Source organism: Myotis yumanensis, unplaced genomic scaffold (genome assembly GCF_028538775.1).
Source record: "Myotis yumanensis isolate MYYU_CA2020_CCGP unplaced genomic scaffold, mMyoYum1.0.hap1 SCAF_16, whole genome shotgun sequence".
Lineage (NCBI taxonomy): Eukaryota > Metazoa > Chordata > Mammalia > Chiroptera > Vespertilionidae > Myotis > Myotis yumanensis.
The window spans coordinates 13,212,967-13,236,929 of record NW_027223767.1 but is presented as its reverse complement, the minus strand read 5'-3'; the positions used below and the strand labels follow the sequence as shown (position 1 = coordinate 13,236,929).

At 52.4% G+C, this 23,963-nt stretch overlaps 3 protein-coding genes across 7 annotated transcripts; all 3 read left to right on the top strand.

Annotated features, from left to right (window-relative positions):
* The first annotated feature begins 629 nt into the window (after positions 1-629).
* Positions 630-13,553, top strand: ALOX12 (arachidonate 12-lipoxygenase, 12S type). 2 transcript variants are annotated; one of them, XM_070392969.1, is made up of 14 exons: positions 630-779; positions 1,303-1,504; positions 2,887-2,968; positions 3,060-3,182; positions 3,299-3,402; positions 3,705-3,865; positions 5,514-5,657; positions 6,479-6,688; positions 9,369-9,455; positions 9,658-9,827; positions 10,303-10,424; positions 12,406-12,506; positions 12,616-12,786; positions 13,104-13,553. In XM_070392969.1, the coding sequence occupies exons 1-14, from the start codon at positions 645-647 to the stop codon at positions 13,281-13,283; spliced, it is 1,992 nt and encodes a 663-aa protein (XP_070249070.1). In that variant the 5' UTR covers positions 630-644; the 3' UTR covers positions 13,284-13,553. The 2 variants fall into 2 exon arrangements, with proteins under 2 accessions (XP_070249070.1, XP_070249071.1); XM_070392970.1 differs by lacking the exon at positions 3,060-3,182.
* Positions 13,554-15,181: 1,628 nt separating this feature from the next.
* RNASEK (ribonuclease K) lies at positions 15,182-17,084 on the top strand. The gene is made up of 3 exons (XM_070393753.1): positions 15,182-15,381; positions 16,041-16,117; positions 16,762-17,084. Exons 1-3 carry the CDS (start codon positions 15,304-15,306, stop codon positions 16,901-16,903), a joined length of 297 nt encoding a protein of 98 aa, XP_070249854.1. The 5' UTR covers positions 15,182-15,303; the 3' UTR covers positions 16,904-17,084.
* An 89-nt stretch (positions 17,085-17,173) lies between these two features.
* Positions 17,174-20,004, top strand: BACC1 (BPTF associated chromatin complex component 1). Of its 4 annotated transcripts, none has more exons than XM_070393749.1 (6): positions 17,200-17,425; positions 17,636-17,730; positions 18,256-18,357; positions 19,013-19,203; positions 19,390-19,494; positions 19,738-20,004. In XM_070393749.1, the coding sequence occupies exons 1-6, from the start codon at positions 17,405-17,407 to the stop codon at positions 19,800-19,802; spliced, it is 579 nt and encodes a 192-aa protein (XP_070249850.1). In that variant the 5' UTR covers positions 17,200-17,404; the 3' UTR covers positions 19,803-20,004. The 4 variants fall into 4 exon arrangements, with proteins under 4 accessions (XP_070249853.1, XP_070249852.1, XP_070249850.1 ...); XM_070393750.1 differs by having other exon boundaries at positions 17,208-17,425; positions 19,742-20,004; XM_070393752.1 differs by lacking the exon at positions 19,390-19,494 and having other exon boundaries at positions 17,174-17,425.
* The last annotated feature ends 3,959 nt before the right edge of the window (positions 20,005-23,963 follow it).

Genomic DNA, 23,963 nt, shown 5'->3' with positions numbered 1-23,963 from the left:
GCCAGGATGCTTGCAACCAGGTTCAGGGAGAAGCAGGGAGCAAGTCTCTGAGCTGTTACTTTTCCAGGTTCTAGGCAGCCTGGCAACCTCTGGTCATTATTGAAGGACGGGGCTCAGATGCGGTAGAAATCAGGAACTGAAGACTTTTGGGACCATAAGGGGTCTAGCAGCCCAGCGAAGCCTCCCAGGCTGGCCTTCCATATGTTGGCCACCGCCTTCCCACGGTTCCGGTCCAGAAAAAGGCCAACTTTCCTCTCCAGAAGGGGAAGGCCCACTCACCCCCTCTATCAACCAGCTCTCCAAAAGGCCTGGAGGCCTGGGGAGTGTCCTCATCCTTGCTCCCTCCAACCTGGAGGCTCTTGGCCCCAGGCCTCGCCAGGAGGTTCAGAGACGCTCTGCCACATCCATCCTCGCGGCCTCACCCGGGCCAAGGGCCCCTTTATCTTCCCACAGCAGCTCGAACCAGTAGGCGCTGCCCTTCTCCATTCTGCTGGGCAGCTGGCAGGTTGGGGCTCGTCTGGGGCGGAGACTTGGGAGCGCCTGAAAGTAGCGAAGGGGGCGGGACCCAGACCCATCTTTAAAGACCCAAACTGCCTTAGGGCATCTAGACTCACGCCGGCGGCCCTGAGCGGCTCCCCCTCGCCATGGGCCGCTACCGCATCTGCGTGGCCACCGGGGCCTGGCTCTTCTCCGGGTCGTTCAACCGCGTGCAGCTGTGGCTGGTCGGGGAGCGCGGGGAGGCGGAGCTGGAGCTGCAGCTGCGGCCAGCGCGGGGCCAGGTCAGCGGGGGCAGCTGGGACCCCAATCCCCGCCGGGCTCACGGCAGGAGGCGGGGTTGGGAGAGATGGGGGCGAGTAACCGCGCGAACGCGCCCATTGGGACTCCCAGGAGTTGGGACGCCTGCCTCTAAGCGGGGAGAGGGTCGGGCTGGGCTCAACCCCTTTCTCCCTCCCCCACCGACCGTGGTCCTCGCAGCCTCCAATACTTTCCCAGTTGACCCCAGGTAACTGTCCTGGGATCAGTGGTCAAAGGGAAGGTCCTCCGAGAGCTCAGGCGCAGTGAGAGCCGTGAGTGGACGGGGTAGGTGATGATGCTCAGTGTTCAAGACACTCAGAGCCTCGCCCCGCCTTCCTGTCCTCCCGGTGAGACGGGGCGTCTGAGACCCACCGCGCCGGTGTTGGGAGGAGGCAATGCTGTCCCTGGAGGCCTTGTCCCCAGACTCCAGAGGGGACCCCGCACCCTCAGTTAAACGTCCTCTCCCGGGTCCCCGCTACTAAGTCTCACCGGGGTCTGTCCCCACAGGTGGAGGAGTTCGAGCAGGACGTTCCCCAGGACTTGGGGCCACTGCAGTTCCTGAAGTTGCGCAAACACCACTCCCTGGTGGACAACGCCTGGTTCTGCGACCGCATCACCGTGCAGGGCCCAGGAGACTTAGAGGAGGCCGCCTTCCCCTGCTACCGCTGGGTGCAGGGCGGGGGCGTGCTGACCCTGCCTGAGGGCACAGGTGAGGGGCCGCCTCAGGGGAGTGGGTGCAGGACGTAGGGAGTAGTGGGGAGGAGGGAGGATTGCACTGAGGATGGTCCTAGAGGCTTGAAAAAGTGCGTGCTCAGTAGGTTAAGGATGGCCAAGGCAGGCAAAGAGGGGAAATTTACACATAAAATTAAAAAGGCTGGAAGTGGGCCTGGACTGGGAAGTGAGTGATGTGTACATCCCACCTCCCAAGAATGTGAGCAGAGGGAATGGGAGGTGCAGCCACCCTGGGAAACAGAAGAGACAAAGTAAAGTGGAAAGGAATCTCCGTGTGACTGGGAACCAGTTAGGGCAGGGACAGGTAAGGCTCGAACATGTGACCCCTGAGAGGAGGCAGGCAAGGGGAGCAATAAATGATGTGACGTGGAGAGCTGGTTTGGCTGTGACCACATGGAAAGACACCTGTGAGGGCAGGAAGCACACTGACTGTTGGAATGAAGGAGGACAGCAAATATTGAATTACTGTGGTAAATAGGAGACAGGAACACAGAGACAAATGGGGGTGAGAACAGGTAAGGCTGGAAACATGATGTATCTGACTTTGACACAGGTGAGTATAAGTACTGATAAGAGCAGGAAGAAGTCAGTAAACACGAACTTCAATAGTAAGTCTAGGAAAGACGAAGTCAGGTAAAGAAAGCAAACAGCTTTTGAGAACAGCTGAAGGTGTGGCAGGTGAGATGCAAGAAGTGAAAATTCACCAAAGCAATATGTAGTAGGAAAACAGGTGTGAGCCTAGGGGTGACTAAGATTTAATCACCTTGCCCTAGCCAGTTTGGCTCAGTGGATAGACCCTTGACTGGAATCGGCCTGCGGACCTAAGGATCTGGGGTTCGATTCCAGACAAGAGCACAGACCTTCATTGCAGGCTCCTCCTCGGCCCAGGTCCTGGTTGGGACTCGTGCAGGAGACAGCCAATCAATTTGTTTCTCTCATATTGGTGTTTCTCTCTGTCTTTCCCTCTCTCTTCCACTCTCCCTGAAAATCAATGGAAAAATATCCTCAGGTGAAGATTAAAAAAAAAAAGATTTTGTCACCTTAATTCAGGTGATTTATCCAACCATAGATATGGATGAAATCGGATCAGGTAGGGAAAGATGGATTAAGGGACAAGAAAATGGTGGCAAACATGACACTTTGGTCTCAAGGCAAGAGATGAGGGCTGAGATAAGTGAGACCAGGAGTGCAAAGTTGGGATAAATGTGTCTGGGGAATCAATGAACTGAGGAACAGCCAGAGATAAAAGCAACAGAGCGCAACTGAACACAGGGACTACAATACGAAAAGGACGGTGAGGACAAACAGTGCACAGGACCACGCAAAACTGTGTGGCCAATTGTCTTCATGTCCCCCCAGCCCGCCTGGCAGGAGACAATGCATCGGATGTGTTCCAGAAACATCGAGAGAAGGAACTGAAGGAAAGACAACAAATATACCGGTGACTGCCCACCCATATTAGACCCCAAGTTTCACCCCCCTCTCCTGACCCTGCCCACATCACTGACCTGAACCTTGTCCCCATGTCCTAGCTGGGCTCCCTGGAAGGAAGGGTTACCCCTGACTATAGCTGCAGGCAGTGAGGATGATCTACCTCCAAATGTGAGATTCCACGAGAAGAAGAGGCTGGACTTTGAATGGACACTGAAGGCTGGGTGAGGAAAAGCCTGGAGCTCAGAGTAGACTAAGGGCTGGGAGACCCAAGAATGGTGGTAAACAGTGAGGGGCTGAGGAGTCAGCAAATGGGTTCATGCCTCAATGCCTGTCCTAGGTCTCTGGAGATGGTCCTCAAGCGTGTGTACACCCTCCTGAGCTCCTGGAACCAGCTGGAGGATTTTGATCAGATCTTCTGGGGCCAGAAGAGCAATCTGGCTGGTCAGTGATTCCCCCAGGTGTCTATAAACCTGTGATGGCCCCTTTTGATGACCTAACCTTCATACTCCATAGTCCCCAATAAGGCTTTGCCAGATGAGACGTCATCTCAGAGAGGGGCTGGATACAGGGCAATCATATGCCTGAATCATTGGGGTGGTAAACCCACAATATAGTATACAGATGGTGTATTATAGAATTATACACCTGAAACTTACATAATTTTATTAACCAATATCACCCCCAATAAATTCAATTTTTTTAAAAAGAATATCCTCCTCCTACCCTCCACCCTGACCCCACAGAGAAGGTTCACCAGCGCTGGCAGGAGGATGAGTTTTTTGGCTACCAGTTCCTCAATGGCGCCAACCCCATGCTGTTGAGACGCTCCACCTCTCTGCCCTCCCGGCTGGTGCTGCCCTCGGGAATGGAAGAGATTCGGGCCCAGTTGGAGAACGAACTCCAGGTATCTCCTCCCACCCTACATTGTTCTCTCCTTGTCTGTATGGGGAGAAGTGGTGAAGAGGAGGAACCAAAAGTGAGTCTGGGAAGGGAGGCTGTGGTAACTCTTGTCCTTGGGTGAAGAGTCCTGAGCTGGGAAAAACCCAGAGATGATAAAACATGTAGGAGAAACTATGAGGAACTCCCAGCATGGATGTCCAAGGTGCATGCTGGTGGGGCCAGACATGTTACTGGGACAAACACATTCCCAGTGTTCATGGGCAGAAAGAAGGGTGAAGAATTCACTGTCAGCCCAGCAGTGTGGCTCAGTGGTTGAGCATTGACCTATGAACCTGGAGGATAAGGTTCAATTCCTGGTCAGGGCACATGCCCAGATTGCAGGCTTGCTTCCCAGTAGGGAGCATGCAGGAAGCAACCAAGCAATGATTCTCATCATTTATGTTTCTCTTTCTCTCTCTCCCTCTCCCTTCCTCTCTGAAATCAATAAGAGTATATTAAAAAAGAAAAAGAAAAGAATGCACTGTCAGGTGGGGGGGAATTGAGGAGGTTTCCTGGAGGAGGAAGCTGGATACAGAAAAGATGAGTTGGATGTAAGGCAGACAAACAAAGCAGGATGTGAGCATGTCCATGTGCATGTGTCTGGATTCCATGGCAATGATAGTCAAGGAACCTCTGAGGTTTACTTGGCAAAGGAGGTGAAATTTGGACAGTGAGTGAAAGAGCGTTTGCTGAGCTGATGGGCACCCAATACAGGGAGCAGAGCACTAGGGGATGTTGGGGAAGGGGCACAGCCATCTTGACAATGGGAGAGTTTGCAATGCCTACAATGCAAACTGGACTGAGGCCTGGTTCTAAACCCAGACCTGCTACCACAAAACCTGCACAAGCCATCAACCCACACTAGGTTGTTTCTTCATTTATTTAAAACTAGAGGCCCGGTGCACAAATTAGTGCACGGGTGGGATCCCTCCGCCCGGCCGGCAATCAGGGCCGATTGGGGGTGGGGAGGGCAACTCCAGGGGAGGGGCTGCAGGAGGTTGGCCGGCCAGCCAGGGGGAGGGACCACGGGAGGTTCACTGTGGGAGCACACTGACCACCAGGGGGCAGCTCCTGCATTGAGTATCTGCCCCCCAGTGGTCATAGCAACTGGTCAACTGGTCGTTTGGTCATTCGGTTGCTTAGGCTTTTATATATATAGATGAAAGGAATTGGACAAGATGCTCTGGTTCTGCCAATAGGGCTCTGGTACTAATATAGGATGATGGCAAGACACTAGATAAATATCTTTATTTTTTAATTAAATTTATTGGAGTGATATTGGTTAATAAAATTAAGTATCTTTATTTTTTTAATATATATTTTATTGATTTTTTACAGAGAGGAAGGGAGAGGGATAGAGAGTCAGAAACATCGATGAGAGAGAAACATCGATCAGCAGCCTCCTGCACACCCCCTATTGAGGATGTGCCTGCAACCAAGGTACATGCCCTTGACTGGAATCGAACCTGGGACCCTTCAGTCCACAGGCCGATGCTCAATCCACTGAGCCAAACCAGTTAGGGCAAATTAAGTATCTTTAAATGTCTTGCCTCCTTTGCCCTGTCTCTGTAGATTTTGAATTCTAACTATGGATATGTTCAACTTTTCCCCAGAAAGGTTCCCTGTTTGAGGCTGACTTCATCCTTCTGGATGGAATTCCAGCCAATGTGATCCGAGAAGAGCAGCAGTACCTGGCTGCCCCCCTTGTCATGCTGAAGATGGAACCCAATGGGAAGCTGCTGCCCATGGTCATCCAGGTGAGGCACCTGGGGCATCCACCTCTCAACACTGTTCTCTGTTCATCCTAATCTCTGCTCCCAGGGACCCAGCCCTCTGGCTCTTGGTTCCCAAATTCCATCCTCACACAGTGAGACGTGTCCTCATGTCAGTCTTTGCTTGCAGCCTGGTTTTCCCTGACTCACCCAACTGGAAGTACCTGTTCAAGAGTCATAATGGCCTCTTGGAGTTCTCACCCTGTACTCAGTGGTTCTCAAACTTTAGTGTGCGTTAGAACCACCTGAAGGGCCAGTTAAAACACAGGTTCTGGGTCCACCACCAGATTTTCTGATTCAGTAGATCTCGGGTGGGGACTGAGAATTTGCCTTGCTAACACGTTCCAAAGTGATGCTGACGCTGCTAGTTTGGGAACACACTTTGAGAATCACTATTTACTCTCTCCGTAGCCTTGACTCTAAATACACATTGTTTCCTGAATATCTTTTCTCCCAAAGTTCTCAGCAGTTAGCAAGTACTGTCAATTATCTAACACATCCAGTTTCTCCTTTTCAATCCTCCCACCCTAACTCAGAACCTCACCACATTTCTCCTAAACCACTGTTAGAATCTCCTTACTGGACTTCTGCTTCTGACTCTCCTGCATTCAACCTGACCACCATGGCACTCATATGGCCGCACAGCCAGTGAGAGGCAGGGTGGAAGGGTCCTCGTTCCTCCTACTAGATTATAACTTCCTGGAAAAGAATAACCTTACTCAGTTCCCTCTGTTTCCCCAGGAATGGTGACCATAATGTCCTTCATAAAGTGGAAGTTCAATAAACATTCAATTTCTTTTTCCCAGATCCAGCCTCCCAACCCCAGCTGCCCCACCCCATCACTGTTCCTGCCTTCGGATCCTCCACTTGCCTGGCTCCTGGCAAAGATCTGGGTCCGAAATTCAGATTTCCAACTGCACCAGCTCCAATACCATCTGCTGAACACTCATCTGGTGGGTGAAGTCATTGCTGTCGCCACCATGAGGTGCCTCCCAGGACTGCACCCTGTCTTCAAGGTAAATCCTCTACCCTCCATGTCCCATCTTGCTCAGATCCAAGAGGGGAAATGGCCAGTATCACATGATACTGCAGCAGCAAAAAAGGTTTACATCCATTTGTGAAAGAAAGAGGGAAGAAAAGGAAGACTGTGTCAATATTTTAAGACTTGCGTTTTAATTGCATCAAGTCACCTAATGTTTCTTCAGGACATGTTATAAGGGAACCCTCTGAAATTCCAGGACCTGACCATCTAGCAATGACCTGGAGTATTGCTGGACTATCGTTAGTAAAACAAAACCCTTGCTCCTGTCTTAGGAGATTTATTGTTTATCCAGGAAGACAAGTGATGCCCATAAGAACCAACCAGAGAAAAATATCTGGAACTAGAATTTGAAATCACAAGACAGCCTATAAACACTATAGTATTGACAGAGAATGTCCTACCCCAACTGAGGAGTCTGCTGTAGGAATGGATGAAAAGGCAAGGAGAGCACTCCAGTAGGTTACTTATACCAGCCCAGGAAATAGGTGGAGGAAGACATGCAAGGTGGTTACAGGAATGACAAGAAAACAAATCAAAGACTTGGAGGAAACAGCAGGTGCACATGACTTCAAATAAGACCGAAGAGAGAAAGGTCACAGGTCTAAGCTGTAACACCTAAGAGTCCACAGGATGGGTGGGTTGTAATTTTATAAGAGAGTGAGCTCAGTATCTACTGCCAGGCAAAGGGAAGCAAAATAAGACTTGTGCTTGCTTGAAAGTATTCTCAAAATCTTTTTTGTTGTTGTTGTTGTTAATCCTCACCTGAGGATATTTTTCCATTGATTTCTAGAAACAGTGGAAGGGAAGGGGAAAAGACAGAGAGAAACATAGATGTGAGAGAGACATATGGATTGGTTGTACACACCTGGGGCCAGGGATGGGGCCTAAACCGAGGTACATGCTCTTGACCAGAATCAAACCCAGGACCCCTCAGTCCACAGGCCGACGCTCTAGCCACTGAGCAAAACTGGCTAGGGCTATTCTCAAAATCTTGATGACACTTTAGGTATAAGGAACATGGCAGAGAAGGGACAACACTGATACAAGCTTATGAACCAGAGCAACTGCCAAAAACAGCACAGTCATGAGAGAAAGACAGTTTGGAAACAAACACAAGTTGTTTAGTGTCAGGTCCACAAAGTTTGAAATGTTGGCAAGATATGCAAATGAGTGTCTGGGTAAGGAGAACTGAACTGTGTTTCAAGCTGGAAGTTTACACCCTGGCCCCCAAACCTGCCCAGTAGTAACTATGGCCTCAGTGAGTCTGGGGTAACATAGATGAGATGGAATCTGTGTGATTAATAGAATCTTGGATTTTACTGACCTCATGGTGCTCCTGCATCACAATCTGCTGCTCACCCCCCTTTACTAGTTCATCCCTCTCCACACCTCCATCCACTCACCAAAACAGCTTCATCTCCTGGCAAACCACCGAGCTGTTATCAGGACACACAGGAGAAGGAACCTGTAATGTAGGCAGGCTCTGGATTCAGACTGCCAGCATCTAATCCTGAATCCTGGCCTCAGAACTGACCAGAGGCTTGCTTCAGTGTCCTCATCTCTAAATGAGGACAACAGGAGCTCCGCCATGGGTGTTGAAGGATAAAACGACATAACAATGTAACACAGGCTGAAAGCTAGAAAAACCACTAGTTCCTGATATTATTGTTACTCTTATTAGGAATCGATTGTCCTCAGGTATCTTCTCTCCTCATGTGGACTTTGGACTTTCTATGACAACTCAACCTCTTTCATCAACTTTCTGAAAAGTTTCAGACTGTGAGCTGCTTTGACATCTTGACACCAGAGGTATCACATTCCCTGTGTCCAGCATGAACTCAGATAAATACCAACACTACAGAAGACCTGTATATAAACTGGGTGGAAATGAACACAAAATAGTCTGAGATAAAAAGAAATACACATCCTCATGTAGCCTTTTTTAACACTTCAGGAAAGCTCTTGTTTAAAAAGCTATTAAAAATAACTGCCTAAGGGGACCGTGCAGCCCCCGTGTTGCTTCAGTAGGTAGCTTAGAATGCCTCCTTTTATTCTGACTAAAGGTATTCACCCCCCTAAAAGCCAACTGTGAAGCGACCAGAAGATAAGAGTGTGGCTTTGATAATGAGTAAAGAGGTAATTATGAGTTATGAAGATGCAAATGATAGAAATATAAAAGAAAATCAAAAGGGGCTGACTCTTTAAAATCAAACACTGAAGGTGGAAATAATGAAGATAAATGACAACAGCTGAGACCTGAGGACTTCTGCGTGTACTATACCCTCTTCATACGTCACTCACCTAAGCATCACCACTGCCTCCCGAGATAAGAAACCCTATTATCACCCCCTGTTGGCAGATGAGGTGACAGATAGGGGATGAGACAGATTATTATTAGAGGGTCCAGTACCTTGGGCAAGGATCAAAGTGTAGATTGAAACCCAGGTAGGTCTAGCTCCAGAGCCTGACTCACAGGGGAGTAAAGAGCATGAGAATGAGTGACCAGAGAAGTAGAAGGAGACCAGCTTGCAAAGGCGCTAGCAAGGAGGAAAGCATCAAGAGGACAGGAGGCCACCATGCTGAGCGCCACTCCCTGATAAAGAAGGGCCCAAGCATGTCCTCCATAAACCACTCCTCCAACCTTCTCCATCCAGCTCCTGATCCCACACACCCGCTACACCATAGAGATCAACACACGGGCAAGGACCCAACTCATCTCAGAGGGAGGTGTGTTTGATAAGGTAAGGAGGTAATGGAATGTGGGGCCATCTAACTGCTGTCACGTTCAAGATCCCAGACCAACCTGTGTGAATGCCCTGACCCTTAAACCCAGGAGTCTGTCCCTTTATACCCATGTCTTTAAATGTGAGAACCCCCTATCTGAACCTCCTGTACACTATGCTCTGTCTTCTCCCTCAAGGCCTCTCATCTCTCTTGTCCCAGGCTGTGAGCACTGGTGGAGGCGGCCATGTGCAGTTGATCCGTCGGGCCATGGCTCAGCTGACCTACCGCTCGCTCTGTCCTCCGGATGATCTGGCTGACCGAGGCCTGCTGGGCATCCCAAGTGCCCTCTATGCCCATGATGCTTTACGGCTCTGGGAGATCATTGCTCGGTGGGTGAGAGTGGGAGCTGAGAAATGACAATGGAAATGGGGCTTTGGCCTGAGGTCATCATGGGACAAAAGGAACATGAAACAAGAAGGTCCAGACGGGAGGAGCAGAGGACTCAATCCTGGGAGAAATGAGGGACAGTGAGGAGACAGCGAGTAGGGTCTGATAAGGAAGAGACTAGGATGGGGGTAGACAGCCTCGGCTGGGATAGCTGTGGATGGGGAGACTGGGGGACCTGGAGAAATCAGGGTTTTTGTTCCAACTGTGTCCATTTTATCTATCAACCATGTATGGAGAATTTCTACAAGTGACCAAATTTCATTCCTTTCTACACTAATGTCTCAAAAGACAAGTCTTGAAAGATCTACACTCAGACATAGTAAGAGTGTGTTGGACAGAAGCCACAGAAAAGGAGTAGAGGTCAGAGGCTACAGCCTTGTACTCTCAAGGAGCTCAGCTCCCTTCTCCTCTGGGCAGGTACGTGGAAGGGATCATCCACCTCTTCTACCACGGGGATGACGTCGTGAGAGGGGACCCGGAGCTGCAGGCCTGGTGTCGGGAGATCACTGAGGTGGGGCTGTGCCAGGCCCAGGACCGAGGTGAGATCCCTCCCCAGAGAAGGGAGCTCCTTAGGCCCTCTGACCAGAGGCCCTTGTCAGCCTTGCCCTTCTGGGAACATGACCCCAACCCCCCATCAGCCTCTGTCCCTCCACACATGGAGCATCTGGATCTCATTCCCACCTCCTAAGTCTCAGGACAATCCTAGAAACTCAAAGATTATTCTCCTCAAAGACCCTGACCATCAACTTTTATGTCCTTCCCCCTTGTCTAGTCACAGATGCCCCCAACCTGCCACAGCATGGGGCCCAGTGGGTCTAGAACCACAGCCAGTGGAGGATCTGACCACGCCCTACTGGGGCTCACATCTCTCTTCATGTGTCTATTTTCCTGCCTGAGGATATGAATGAGAAAATTTTCCCACCAAATCCCACAATGACCCCCTCTGGTTTTCCTTTCTTATCCTGTCTGCTACTGTCCAGACACACAGAGGGTCCAGGCAAACTGCACACTTTACCACAGTGCATGGTCATTCTAGGTGCAAACTCAGTACTGTACATGCTTTGGCTCAAATCTAACCTCAGTTCCCTGTCCCTAGTGCTCACATTCCTTTGCCAATCTGTCCTCCCCCGACCCCTGCTGGAATCTAGCCACTGGCCTAAGATCTAATCATTAGCTTTAGCATACCCGAATCACATTTAACTGCTGGGGAAGAAATTGCTTTTCTTGAGCTCTCCTAGGTTCATCCTCGTCTCTCTAGCACACGTGGACCAACCTGGACTGCTTCAAATCGTCCTTCAGTCCCTGCTCCTCACACTTCACACCAGCATCTCTGCCTCTGTAGGACACCTACAGACATTTACTGGGGAGCCATTGTGGTCAGACCCGGGAGATGCAGTGAGCAATAAACCAGCACCTGAGCTCTGGAGGGGCCTCTCCCTGCAGAATCTGAGGCTGCACCATCCCCACCCTCCCAGGACCAAACTCTCTAGGACAGGGGTCCTCAAACTTTTTAAACAGGGGGCCAGTTCACTGTCCCTCAGACCGTTGCAAGGCCGGACTATAGTTTAAAAAAAACAACTATGAACAAATTCCTATGCACACTGCACATATCTTATTTTGAAGTAAAAAAAAAAAAACGGGAACAAATACAATGTTTGTATTTGCATGTGGCCCGCAGGCCGTAGTTTGAGGACCCCTGGCTCTAGGACATCTCAATACTGTTCCTTAGGCTCCACATGCCCCCAAGTCTCTGATTCCTCTGCCTGGCCATCTTTTCCCCAACTATCACCAACTACGTTTGGAAAATACAACCTCCACATGTTAACTTTAACCTCCAACTAACGGCCTCTCATTCTCTCTCCCTCAGTTCTCATAGATGACTTTTGCCTAATTTTCCCAACAGACTTGTAGAGGAAACGTGTTAAGATTAAAAACTGTCAGAAATTAGCAGTCAGGATCCCAAGTTCAAGGTCAGCCTCTGCCTTTTCCCAACTGTGTCTGTCTTATCTATAAAAGGAGAGTGATTATACTTGTTCCACTTAACTGATAGGAGGATTGGGCGGACTGGGATAACTTTTGTAGAAAGCCTCTCTTGGCTGTGACACTAGAAATCATGACTTCTCTTATTCCTCACATTGTAATTGGGAATAGGGGGGAGCAACCCTAAATTCTTAACCATTTTTTAAGGCAGAAGATATTTGATCACTTAACCCTTTCAGCCCCCAACCCTTCCATAATGACAATAATTATTATTTATTAAGCAGTTATATCGATATTTGATACAGTATCTCATTTAGAAGGTAAGTATCATCCACACTTTATAGGTGAAAAAATTGAGGTCAGAGAGTTAATTGGCTTAAGGTACCCAAACTGGATTGCTTGAGCCTGAACTGAAACTGATGTCTGATGCAAATATATTTGAATAAATGAACCAACACCCATCAATTCTAAAATGCAGACATCCACCTTTATTTCTCTCCTCTCGTGCTGTAGCCTAGATCCTGTTCCTTTCCTCCCCAGGTTTCCCTGTCTCCTTCCAGTCTCTGAATCAACTCTGCCATTTCCTTACCATGTGTGTGTTCACGTGCACAGCCCAGCATGGGGCCATCAACAAGGGCCAGGTATGGACAGATGAAAGCCCAGGTCCCGAAAGCAAGTGGATACCCAAGGGAGAGATAGGGGTTCAAACCCTAAGTACCAGGATCCTAGGGTTGTACTTTCTTTCCCCAGCTGGACTGGTATGCCTGGGTGCCTAATGCCCCATGCACAATGCGAATGCCCCCACCCACCACCAAGGAAGATGTGACAATGGCCACAGTGATGGGCTCACTCCCTGATGTCCAACAGGCCTGTCTTCAAATGACCATTACATGGCATCTGGGTCGACGCCAGCCAGACATGGTAAGTGAGAACACTGGGGAAAGAGAAATTATTATGGAAGGGGAACATCAGAGTGAGGGGCTAGGCCAGGGGTGGGCAAACATTTTGACTCGGGGGCCACAATGGGTTCTTAAAATGGACCAGAGGGCCGGAACAAAAGCATGGATGGAGTGTTTGTGTGAACTAATATAAATTCAAAGTAAACATCATTACATAGTTTTATTCATTTCAAATGGGCCGGATCCGGCCCGCGGGCCGTAGTTTGCCCACGGCTGGGCTAGGCTCTAGGTGCTTCTGCCTTCAAACTAGAAACTGACTGATCCTTTGTTCCTTCTTAGGTTCCTCTGGGGCATCACAAAGAACAGTATTTCTCAGGCTCCAAGACCAAAGCTGTACTAAACCAATTCCATACAGATCTGGAAAACTGGGAAAGGGAAATGACAGCCCGGAATGAGCAACTTGACCTTGCCTACGAATACTTAAAGCCCAGCAACATAGAGAACAGTATCACTATCTGAGCTCTATGGTGCCCCCACCTGGAAAACTTCAGCTCTCGGAAATAAATTCTCTACATCAGTATCCCACTGGCCCAGGCAGGGTGGTGGTGGTGGGGAGAGTGGGGTGCTAGGAGGGAGGGGGAGGCAAAAAACCTTTTCTGTAAAAGGCCAAATAAAAATTGTAAGGTTTGTAGGCCACAGAGACTCTGTCACTACTCAACTCCCAGTGTAGCAAATGGGACAGTACGAAAATGAATGAGTGTGAATGTGTTCCAATAAAACTTTATTCATAGGCAGTGAAATGTGAACTTCACGTGTCACAAAATATTCTTCTTTTTTTTTACATTTAAAAATACAAAAACAAAACAAAACTAACACCCCTGTGCTTTGCTAGAGACGTGCACAGGCTGCAGGCTGAATGTGGTCCTCAGGGACAGTACCTGGACAAGGCTGTTCTGATCTGGCCTGAAGCACTGACCCTACTTGCAAACATCCAGAGAATGCTCTCAGGAGTGGGTGGGGAGATTTCTTAGAGAAGTGAACCACCTCAACTAATTCTCCTTTCCCTGGAGCTAGACTTCATGCTTGGGGGCCAACTTAAAAATTCCTGATTCTGTTCTTTCCCAACTTTCCCTCCACCGCTATTCACACACCTACCCCCAAAAGTCCTGGAATACAAAAGGTGCTCCTACATTAGACTAAATTCTTTTGGTTTCCTTCCCCAAATAGTCTCAAACAAAAGAGACATGAAATTCATGTCTCAAGGCCATTTTCCCAGTCCCTTTAGTACACTGCAGTCACTACCTGTGATCCAGGTTCTATGTTTTCTCTCATTACCCTTTTCAGAACAATATGCATAAAATAAGTGAAAAAGTACCACAAAATTATACTGACCACGGTTTGTTTGTCGTGGGTTCAGAATGGCCCCTCTCAATCATGCTTTGATTACTGTCTTCACTAGGCTGGGTACAAGCTCAGAACAGAACTGTGTTCTTCAAACATGCATTTCCCTGAGTGATTATTACAAACCTGCCTCTTACCAGTGAAGTATACAAGCTTTTTCTTTGGAGTGAATGACTTCCTCATATTTTTAAAGTCCTGTCCCCTACCTTCTTCAAAGGGCCTGTCATCCGTTTCCTTCGTTTGCAGTAGGGAAGCAAAGGGATGTGTTGTGTATTATGTCTTTCTCCGGTACATTTAGCAGGACCACTCACCTCACAACCTACCCACAGTCTGCTTTCCCTCGGCTTTTCCTGACGCCCATATTTTTCCTGGATTTGGCATCCACAACCTCTTAATATTCCATGTTTGGTAGCAAACGTCACTCAAGTATTCCCAATGCCCAGAACGCTCCGCAATTTGAAAGCATTCTGGCCGCAACCGTCCGCTTGACCTCAGGAAGGGTCTCATGTCCTTGTACTGCGCTGGATTATCTCTTTTTAAGGGTCGGGATGTGCGGGGAAACGGGCGTCCTCTTTCGGCGTGAATTTCTATGTCCCCCACAGGACAGATACCACCCGAAAGTACAGCATCTGAGGGGGAAAGTCGGTTCCAATCCCCTGCTACTGGGAGCCCACCTCCAAGGTGACCAGCAGCTCCGCGACCTAGACGCCTTCCCCAAAAACCAGCCGCTGGGGGCCCTCGTCATGTGACCTGCCAAACCGGATCACGTGACGTTCCGGCTCCTTCCATCACAACCCAGAGCGGGGGGGAAACCAAGAAACATTAGGCACTTGCCCTTCCCATACTCGCGCCCCGGATACATGGGTCAGTGAGGGACTCCGAGGAGCTGCTTGGTGTCCGACGCCGCCTTTGGCCACCAACGCCTGGCGGACGGCCCCCGCCGTCCGGTGTCCTCCGCCCGGCGCCCCCCCCGCGCCTAGGTTGGGCCCGAGGCCACGCCCCTCTGCCCGCCTCCAGGCTGCAGTCCGCGGCGCGAGCCCCCGAGTCCAGCCGGCTCTCACCGCTCCGGCGCATCGGGCATTCCTTTCACCGCCTCTCCGCTCGGCCCCGATCTCGGCGACCCCCGACTTCCGTCTTCATGGTGTCGCTTCTGTGCTGTGGGCCCAAGCTGGCCGCCTGCGGCATCGTCCTCAGCGCCTGGGGAGTGATCATGTTGGTGAGGGGCCGGCCTGCGAGGACTGGAGAGGACCTGGGGGCCGGGTGTCGGGGGGTTGGGAGGCTTGGATGCTCCAGGCCTTAGAAAGCAGCAGCAGGCGGGGTGGGGTGTGTGTGTGTGGGAGGGGGGTCGGCTTTGGAGAACAAGACAGAACTGAGATTGAGAAATAGGGAACTAGAGTGGGGCGGGCCGTGGAGGAGGGAGCTGGAGCTTGGGAGGGGAGCCCGGGCTGGTACATTTGGTAAGAGGAGGAAGCGCTGGGCTCTGAGATGCCTAAACCGAATTTCGCTCCCGAAATGTGTAGCTGGGGCCTTGTTTGCCCAGGACTCTGCCCGCCCCACTCCAGGAGGAAGTAACACCTGCCGATCCCCCCGGATCCCTTCTGCCCTGTCCCGTGATAATGACGCCTCTGAAGAGGGGAAAGACCCGGGTTCCTGGGTGGCTCACTGTTTCTGCCCTGTCCCCAGCCCAGGCGTCTCTGTCACCACCTCATGCCCTGTTCCAGGCGACTGAGTGCGACTCTGGCAACAGCTGCCTCCATTCCCAGCGCATTCTGTTCATTGCCAAACCCAGATGTTGTGGCAACATGAGACGTGGAAGGGGTTTAGGGAGTGACCAGCGCAGATGCCTGAGGTCAAAACCTACCCGTTCCGTTTCAGATAATGCTCGGGATCTTTTTTAACGTCCATTCGGCCGTGCTCATTGAGGACGTTCCCTTCACGGAGAAAGATTTTGAGTAAGTGTCGCGTGGGAGAGGCTGGGGGGAGGGGAGGGGGCGGAGCCTGTGGCGGGGCGGGGGGCGTGTTCAGGAGGCTGGATGCCTGGGGCCCAGTGGCTAGGACAGCGGGTGCGGAGAACTGCTCTCTTTATTTATTTATTTTTAATAGATTTTTTACAGAGAGGAAGGGAGAGGGATAGAGAGTTAGAAACATGGATGAGAGAGAAACATCGATCAGCTGCCTCCTGTACACTCCCCACTGGGGATGTGCCCGCAACCAAAGTACATGCCCTTGACCGGAATCGAACCGGGGACCCTTCAGTCCGCAGGTATCCACTGAGCCAAACCGGTCAGGGCAGAGAGACCTGCTCTCTTTAGCGTACACTTTGCATTGGTCTCGGGAGTCAGGCCTCGGCAGCCATCCTAAACCCGCCACTTTAGTTGTGGCTTGACGCATTTTACCTGACTTTCCTGTGCCTCCCCCCCCCTCCCCCTCTGCAAATGGATGCTGTACTAGAACTCACCCCATAGGGTGAAGAAGACTGAGTTAAGGTAATGCACGTGCAGGCACGTAGAACCCGTCCTAGCACATGGTCAGTGCTCTGTGAGTGTTGGCTGCTGTTACTGTTTCTGACACTTCTCTGCCTAATCCCCTCCCCTAGGAATGGCCCCCAGAACATATACGATCTTTACGAGCAAGTCAGCTACAACTGCTTCATCGCCGCGGGCCTTTACCTCCTCCTCGGAGGCTTCTCCTTCTGCCAAGTTCGGCTCAATAAGCGCAAGGAGTATATGGTGCGCTAGAGCGCGGCCGCATTCACCCCCTTCAGCCTCCTCCCTCTTCTATTTAAAGACTCTCCCCACCCCCTACTGACCCTCATCCCGGGGCCCAGCCCCGGTGGGGGGAGGCCGGGGCTGGCTGTCCCTGTCCCTCCGGCCCCCTCGCCTTTTCCCAAACGACAATAAAGAGAAGCTGCTCTCTGAAGCCTGGAGTCTGTGCTTGGGTCGGGAGAGGCGGGCACTAGGGGCTGGACACCGGCCTCCGAGTAGGCAGTCCCTACCCCTCGACGGAAGTGTAGTGGAGCCGGACCGGAAGGGAGGCGGTCCCTTCCACTCCCCTCCGCGCGCCGAGGCGGCCGAAGTAACCTGCTGGTGAGGCGCTGAGCGGCCGAGTTCGAGCCAATCAGCTGCGGGGAGGGGCGGGACTTCCTGCGCGGGTCGGAGCGTTGGATCGGCTGGCTCTCGGTGGTCCCGGCTCGCTGGCGGCGGCGGCGGCGGCGTCTCCGTGCCGGAGGCGCACGGACCATGACGTCAGCGTCCACAAAGGTTCGACCTCCCAGGTGGACAGCGCTCCCTGGCGGCCACGGGAGGGCGTCCCCGTCCTTCCCCCGCCAGTCCGCTCGCGACTCTTCCGCCTGGGGTGGGGTTTGGGGGGGCGGGAAGCCGGCTGGAATCGAGCCCGGGGTGGGGCTAGGGGTCTGGGCGGGACGGCGCGGGGCTGTGCCGCGGCCCCCTGTCATGCTGCCCCACCCGCAGGTCGGAGAGATCTTCTCCGCGGCGGGTGCCGCCTTCACGAAGCTCGGGGAGCTGACGATGCAGCTGCATCCCGTGGCCGACTCTTCCCCCGCGGGGTACGTGAGCCCCGGCCTGGGACGCGGAGGCTGAGTGCGGACGCCTGGACTCGGCACTGACTCGGACACTCTAGGGCAGGGACAGGTGTTCGCTCTAGCGGGCCTTTGTGCGGGTGGACAGGCGTGAGTGAATGACAGGGGAACCGCAGATCATCGACCACCACCACTGCCCACCCACCCGGTCTTGGGGAATTCCCCGACGGCTGCAGACTGTCCAGGTGTCTGTCAGACCCCCCTACGCTTTGAATTGGTTTCAGTGGGCGGTTTACAGCAGCTATTTCACGATAACGGGCAATAGGCCTTCTTGTAATGTGGCGGCTGTTGCAATAGGTGTTTGGGGGTCCTCGGGGTTCCCAAGGCATCTTAAGAGCTTTCTTTTCTTTTTTAAGGAGAATCTCTTTATGGATCTATGGGAGGGGCTCCAGGGATGGGGGGTGGGGGGAGGCTGGTTGCTGTGGTATGCATAGCCTGGGGGCTGGCTCCACACCCCTCCTCCTCCCACTATTCCCCTCTCCCCTCTGACAGTGCCAAGTGGACGGAGACGGAGATAGAGATGCTGAGGGCTGCTGTGAAGCGGTTTGGGGACGATCTTAATCACATCAGCTGTGTCATCAAGGAACGGACAGTGTGAGGGAGGGGTGGCTGGTAGAGAAAGAGGGGGGTGGGCAGCTTTCTTCCTCCATACCCATTGTTCCATCTTTCTCAGAACTCCTAGCTCAACATCTTTCCCACTTTGTTGCTAGTTTTCAGTTTTGTTAGCATCCCCTTGAGGACTGGAAGATAAAAGAATTGTCACAATTGGTCAGAAGTTATTCAAACGCTACTGTAATCAGGACCTTCCAAGATTGCCCGAGACACCCAGTAATTGAATTTGGTCATGGGAGTTGCCTGATTATTTACACAGATCTTTTGAGACTCTATTGCTGTGTTTCCAGGGGTACTGTGATTCTGAACTAGTTTATCAGAATCTACCTGTAGATCACGGAGACTTACCTGTTTGCCTTTCACATCCATACTTCTCTCCCAAAAGAGAATTAGGAGATGGGCCCTTCCCACTACTCAGTTCAGGAAATTCACTCATTACACTCGTCTACCCTGAGTGAGTGAAAAGCTTCAGGAAAATGAGACCCTACCAAAGGATTGGGGCCCTAACTTGGATTCTTATCAGATTCTGAAGGGGCTCCCCAGTATCCTTCAGAGTGGCCCATTATCCCTGCCCCACCCCTCCCTGCTCCCCTGAGCCTCTCTGATGATGACTCCCTAACCTCTCTCTTCTCTTCAGGGCTCAGATAAAGGCCACTGTGAAGCGCAAAGTATATGAAGACTCTGGTATCCCCCTTCCATCTGAGTCACCCAAGAAAGGGCTGAAGAAGGTGGCATCGGGTGTCTTGTCGCCTCCTCCAGCTGCCCCTCCACCAAGCAGCTCCAGTGTCCCTGAGGCTGGGGGTCCCCCCATAAAGAAACAGAAGGCTGGTGAGGGCTGTGGAGTTGCTGCCTAGGAGTTAAAATCCCATCTGAGGTTCCGTGAGAGCATTGGGCTTGGGTCAAAGAAGGACAAATCTCTTCCTCTCCCAGTGAAGGTTCCCAGAGTGGCGGGGGCGGGGATGGGGGTAGGAGGGAGAGTCAGGGAGCCTAGAACCTAGCTTATGCCCCTCCCAGATGTGACCCTCAGTGCTCTGAACGACTCCGACGCCAACAGTGACCTGGTGGATGTTGAAGGGCTAGGAGAAACTCCTCCATCCAAGAAACTCAACTTCGACCAGGGTAGGAGTCCTTCTCCTCCCACACCAGCTGAAGGGGGTCGGGGAGGAAGTGCCATGTGAATAGGAGGGGAGGGTCTTGGCAGGAGTCCCCTCCCTTATCCAGGGGCTTTGGAAGAGAAGGTTCTCCCACACACAGCGCAGGTGCCTGGATCAGTAAAGAGCTGGGAGCGCTGGGGAGGCAGGAATTGCCTTGGAAGCATACTTGGGGCTCGCTCCATCTCGGCCATTTTACTTCCTGTTCCAGACAGCCTGACCCTGGATTCTGGCCTTCTCGTGACCTCCGCTCAGCCTCCTCTGCTGTCTCGCTGAGCCTTCCACCTCTGACCCCTCTCACTGTTTACCCTGGACCTGTGGATCGCCTGGGACTCTGAGCAAGGCCTGCACGAGAGAGGGTCAAAGGACTGCTGGGGCTGCCCCCTGGCTGTTGCTGTATAAGCGTCTGCCCCAAACCCTTTGATGTGCATCTGATGGACATTTTTATACAGAGAAAAAAATAAAGACTTCCCTCTCAGCTTGGTTCCTTCATTTGACATTATTGAAGGACAAGGGACCATTCCCTCTCTCCCTAGCCCCCAGGGGCTCGGCCCCTCCTCGGCAGCTCTCACTGCCCTGCCTGGAGCAGCTCAGCCAATATTGGCAGACTCTTCCCAGTGCCAATATTTCTGTGCTGCTAGAGCCAGGGGAGCAGGGTGTGGGGAACAAAGGCTCCACTTTGCTCTCTGAAGGCAGAACTGACTCCCAGGGTCCCTAGCAGGCAGTACTCCTGAGACTGCCCTGGGGAGTTTAGAGGGGCTATTTCCGGTGCTTTCATTCCCCCCTTCCTCGGACCCCACCCCCAACCTCGCAGGAAAGCCCCAGATGTCTGTGTCGCTTCTCCAGGGTGGCCTCCTGGGCTCAGCGGTGCCTCCCCCACCCTCGCTCTAACACCACAGTGTGGTTTGGACGTGGCCACAGTGCCGTACAAACCACAGTGTGCTGCTGGGGCGGGAGCAGGACGGGTGGGTTGAGAGGAAGGGAGAATGAGACAGTGCTGGGAAGACCCCCACTACCAAGAGCAGGGAGAGAGAGAAGGTATCAAAGGCAGCAAACATGGCCCCCAAGAATGGTTGGGGGAAACGAAACCAGGGCGAGGAGCTGGGCAGGCAACTGGAGGGAGAGGGGCCTACGGGGAGTCTCAGTATAACAAGACTGGAACCCTCTTCCCTCTGTAGAAACTGCTCGGGGATCCCTAGGGTGGGGTCAGAGGCGGAGGAATGGGAATGACACGGGGGCCAACAAACTCCCGAGTCACAGGGCAGGGACCCAAGGCTTCCTGTGTCCGATCCTCCCTCTCTGGGTCAGAACCCAAGAGAAAGCCAGGAGAGACAGGAGGCCAAGGCCAGCAGGGTTGGAGTTGGCAATCCAGAGGTGGTGGGGCCAGAGCATGGCTGGGAGAGGGGGGCAGGCAGAGGGGGGCCGGAAGTGGCCCTGGGCCTGGGCTGCCTCAAGATGGAGGCCACAGGCAGGAAATGGAGGCCGGGGGTGGGGGTAGGGGGGGAAGGAGAGCAGCAGGGCCAGGAAGGGGCCATCTGGACCTGGGGGCCAGGTATCCAGCCCCCAGCTCTGCTTCCACACCCCATGGCCCCCCAGGACCCGAGTCCACCCAGCGCAACAGCCCCCACCACCCACCCGCCAGGCTCAGGCGTGGGCCCACCCCAGAAAGCCACGTTTCAGCCGAGACGGCCTCCCCACCCCCACCAAGGCCTTCCCGCAGCCCTTTCTCCTGTCCAGTATTTGATTTCTTAAAAGCACACCCCGGAAATCAACATCCAAGGGGCAAAATCCCTCCTGCAAATCAAAATAATGTCCTCTGAAACCCCAAAGTTACCCTCCCACCTCCCAGACCACCCTTCACCACCCTACCTTTCGACACACCCCCCAAAACTCTTAGCAATAAAAAAGATCTAAGATGGTAGGTGTACGCAGGCTTTTTAGGCCCTGGGGGTGCCAGACCCCTCTGACACCCCTATCTCTCCTGCATCAAATCTTGCCACGGCCTCCTGCTCCTCATCCTACCCCCCCAGAGTCCCTCAACTGAACAGCTGCCCCCAGCTCCCATCCTTGGCAGAGCTTTTGTGGGGGTGAAACAGAAATCAAACACTTTACTAACGGCTGGGGATGTTGGGGCGCCCTCTGGTCTCAGCCTTTGGTTTCCACCTGGGGGACTACACTTTAGGGCCATAAGAGAAAACCTCTCCAATTACCCCCCCAGTTCCAAGACTGACAAAGCCCAACCCCACCCCAGCACGCACCTCCAAACCTCCCCCCCCCCCCAACCGCCACGTCTCTCCTGAAAACAGGGGACACTTTCCTCCCCACTTACCTCAGCTACTCTCCCCTGAGATCCTGGTCCCCTATTTTGAAGGGAGCAAAATTTGGGGTGCATCCCTCACATTTGGGGTGCAGGAGAAAGGAGCCGCCCCAGTCGCATCGCTGGCCTCCTTCCTCTCGGCTGGCTCAGGGAGTGGGGAGTGCCCTAGGGAGGGGGGACCCCCACAAGAGAGCTGAGGAGGGGGTTCCTCCACTCCCAGTCAGAACTGGGGACACCCCCCCAAACCCGTCCCAGCCCATCCGTGTCCAACTCGGCGGGAGAGGCAGCTGCAATGCCCCAGTCAGATTCCCCCAACACTACATTCCTCACCCCATCTAGAGGGGTCCCGGGGCCCCCAAAAAATCCCCAAAAAATCCAGGATGTTGGCAGGACGGTCCTGGACTACCTCTCCAAATTTGGGGTCCTCAGATAGCCCCGTTTTTTCAGGAAAATTCTGTCTTTTGCCTGCCTCCCGCCAGCCCTGCTCTGTCCCGATGCCAATTTTGGAAGTCACTCCCTCCTTCCTCCTCCCGGTCTCTCCAGGCCCCCCCGCTCGGGGGCTGGGGTCCTGGACACCTGGCTTCCATACCGGGGGGCACTCCTTGAAGGGCTAGGGGCCAGGAGGTCAAGCTCCTAGCCCCAGTCTTAGGGAAGCAGGAAAGCCCGATCCTCCCTTCCCCTCCCCCCTGGCTGGTCTCGGTGGTGGTTCAGGAAAGCCTGGAGGATTGGAATCTGCCATTGCTGTTGCACAGGCAGTTTTTTTCCCTTGGGTTGTGGGGGTGGGCGGTGGGAGGGAGAGGGGGGAGGAGAGCCGCACAGAGCAGGGACCCAGGCGTGCAGAGCTGGCCTGGCTTGCCCCCTAGCCCCTGCTGCCGTGGGGAACCCCTCCCCCCATCTCACCCACACTCCCAGTTCTCCTCCGGCTTTCTGTTTGGGGCTCTTATCTAGGAAATCAGGGTACAAGAATCACCTCCTTGTACCCAATCACCACCTCTTCTTGCCACATTTCCAACGGCACTGACCTATTCAGGGGTGTCCACTTTACCACAAGACACCCCATTTTCTCCACCTTCTCCCAAACTGAGGTGTGCTCCCTTAAGAAATTGGGGTTCGGAGTCTAAAATCACCTTTTCTCCCTCAGACCTATTTGGACCACATAGAAAATGCATTCCTTCCCAAATTTCTCCCATCAAATCCTGGGCATATTTGGGGTTCACTAAAGAAAGATTTCTAGAATCTGGGGTGCAAAGGAGCTATAGATAAGCAAAGGACAACTAAATGTGCTCCAAATTAAGTAACACCCCTAATTCAATCTCACCTTATGATCCGTCCCTCAGTTTCGCCCAAATAGTTGCCAACACCCCGAAATAAGAACACCCCAAAACTTTAATTTCCCACCCTGAGCCCCCAACTTGTTTCTGCCCCTGGATAAAGCTCCTTGGCCATCTGTGCACACACAGGAATATCCCCTCCTCAAAGTAAGTTTCCACAACATTCAAATGTATAGCTTTTCTCCCCCTCATGGACCCACAATCACAGAAGGCCTTCAAACATGCTCCCAGGTTCCATTATGTTCCACCGCATAAAAATAAAAGACTCCAAATTGAATTCCATGCCCCCCCAAATCTACTCTGAGCCTTGCAACTTATGTAGCACCCCAAAACATAATGCACCCCCAAATCAGCATGAAATCAGATCATCCGTATACACCAACGACTATACATCCCTAAAACAAAACCCTCATTCACTTCCCTAAGAACGCCTAGCACAGTGGTTCTCAACCTTCCTAATGCCGCGACCCTTTAATACAGTTCCTCATATTGTGGTGACCCCCAATTTCATTGTTACAAATTGAACATAATGAAAGCATAGTGATTAATCACAAAAACAAAATGTAATTATATATGTGTTTTCCGATGGTCTTAGGCGACCCCTGTGAAAGGGTCGTTCGACCCCCAAAGGGGTCGCGACCCACAGGTTGAGAACCGCTGGCCTAGCAGGTTCTCCTGATATTCCAAGACGACAATCTCCAAATTGTGGGTGTCAGAACTTCCAGAACTAAAGCAGCTTCAAAATCAGCGTCATGCCTCCAATGTACCATTTGCCCTCAAGCCTGTATG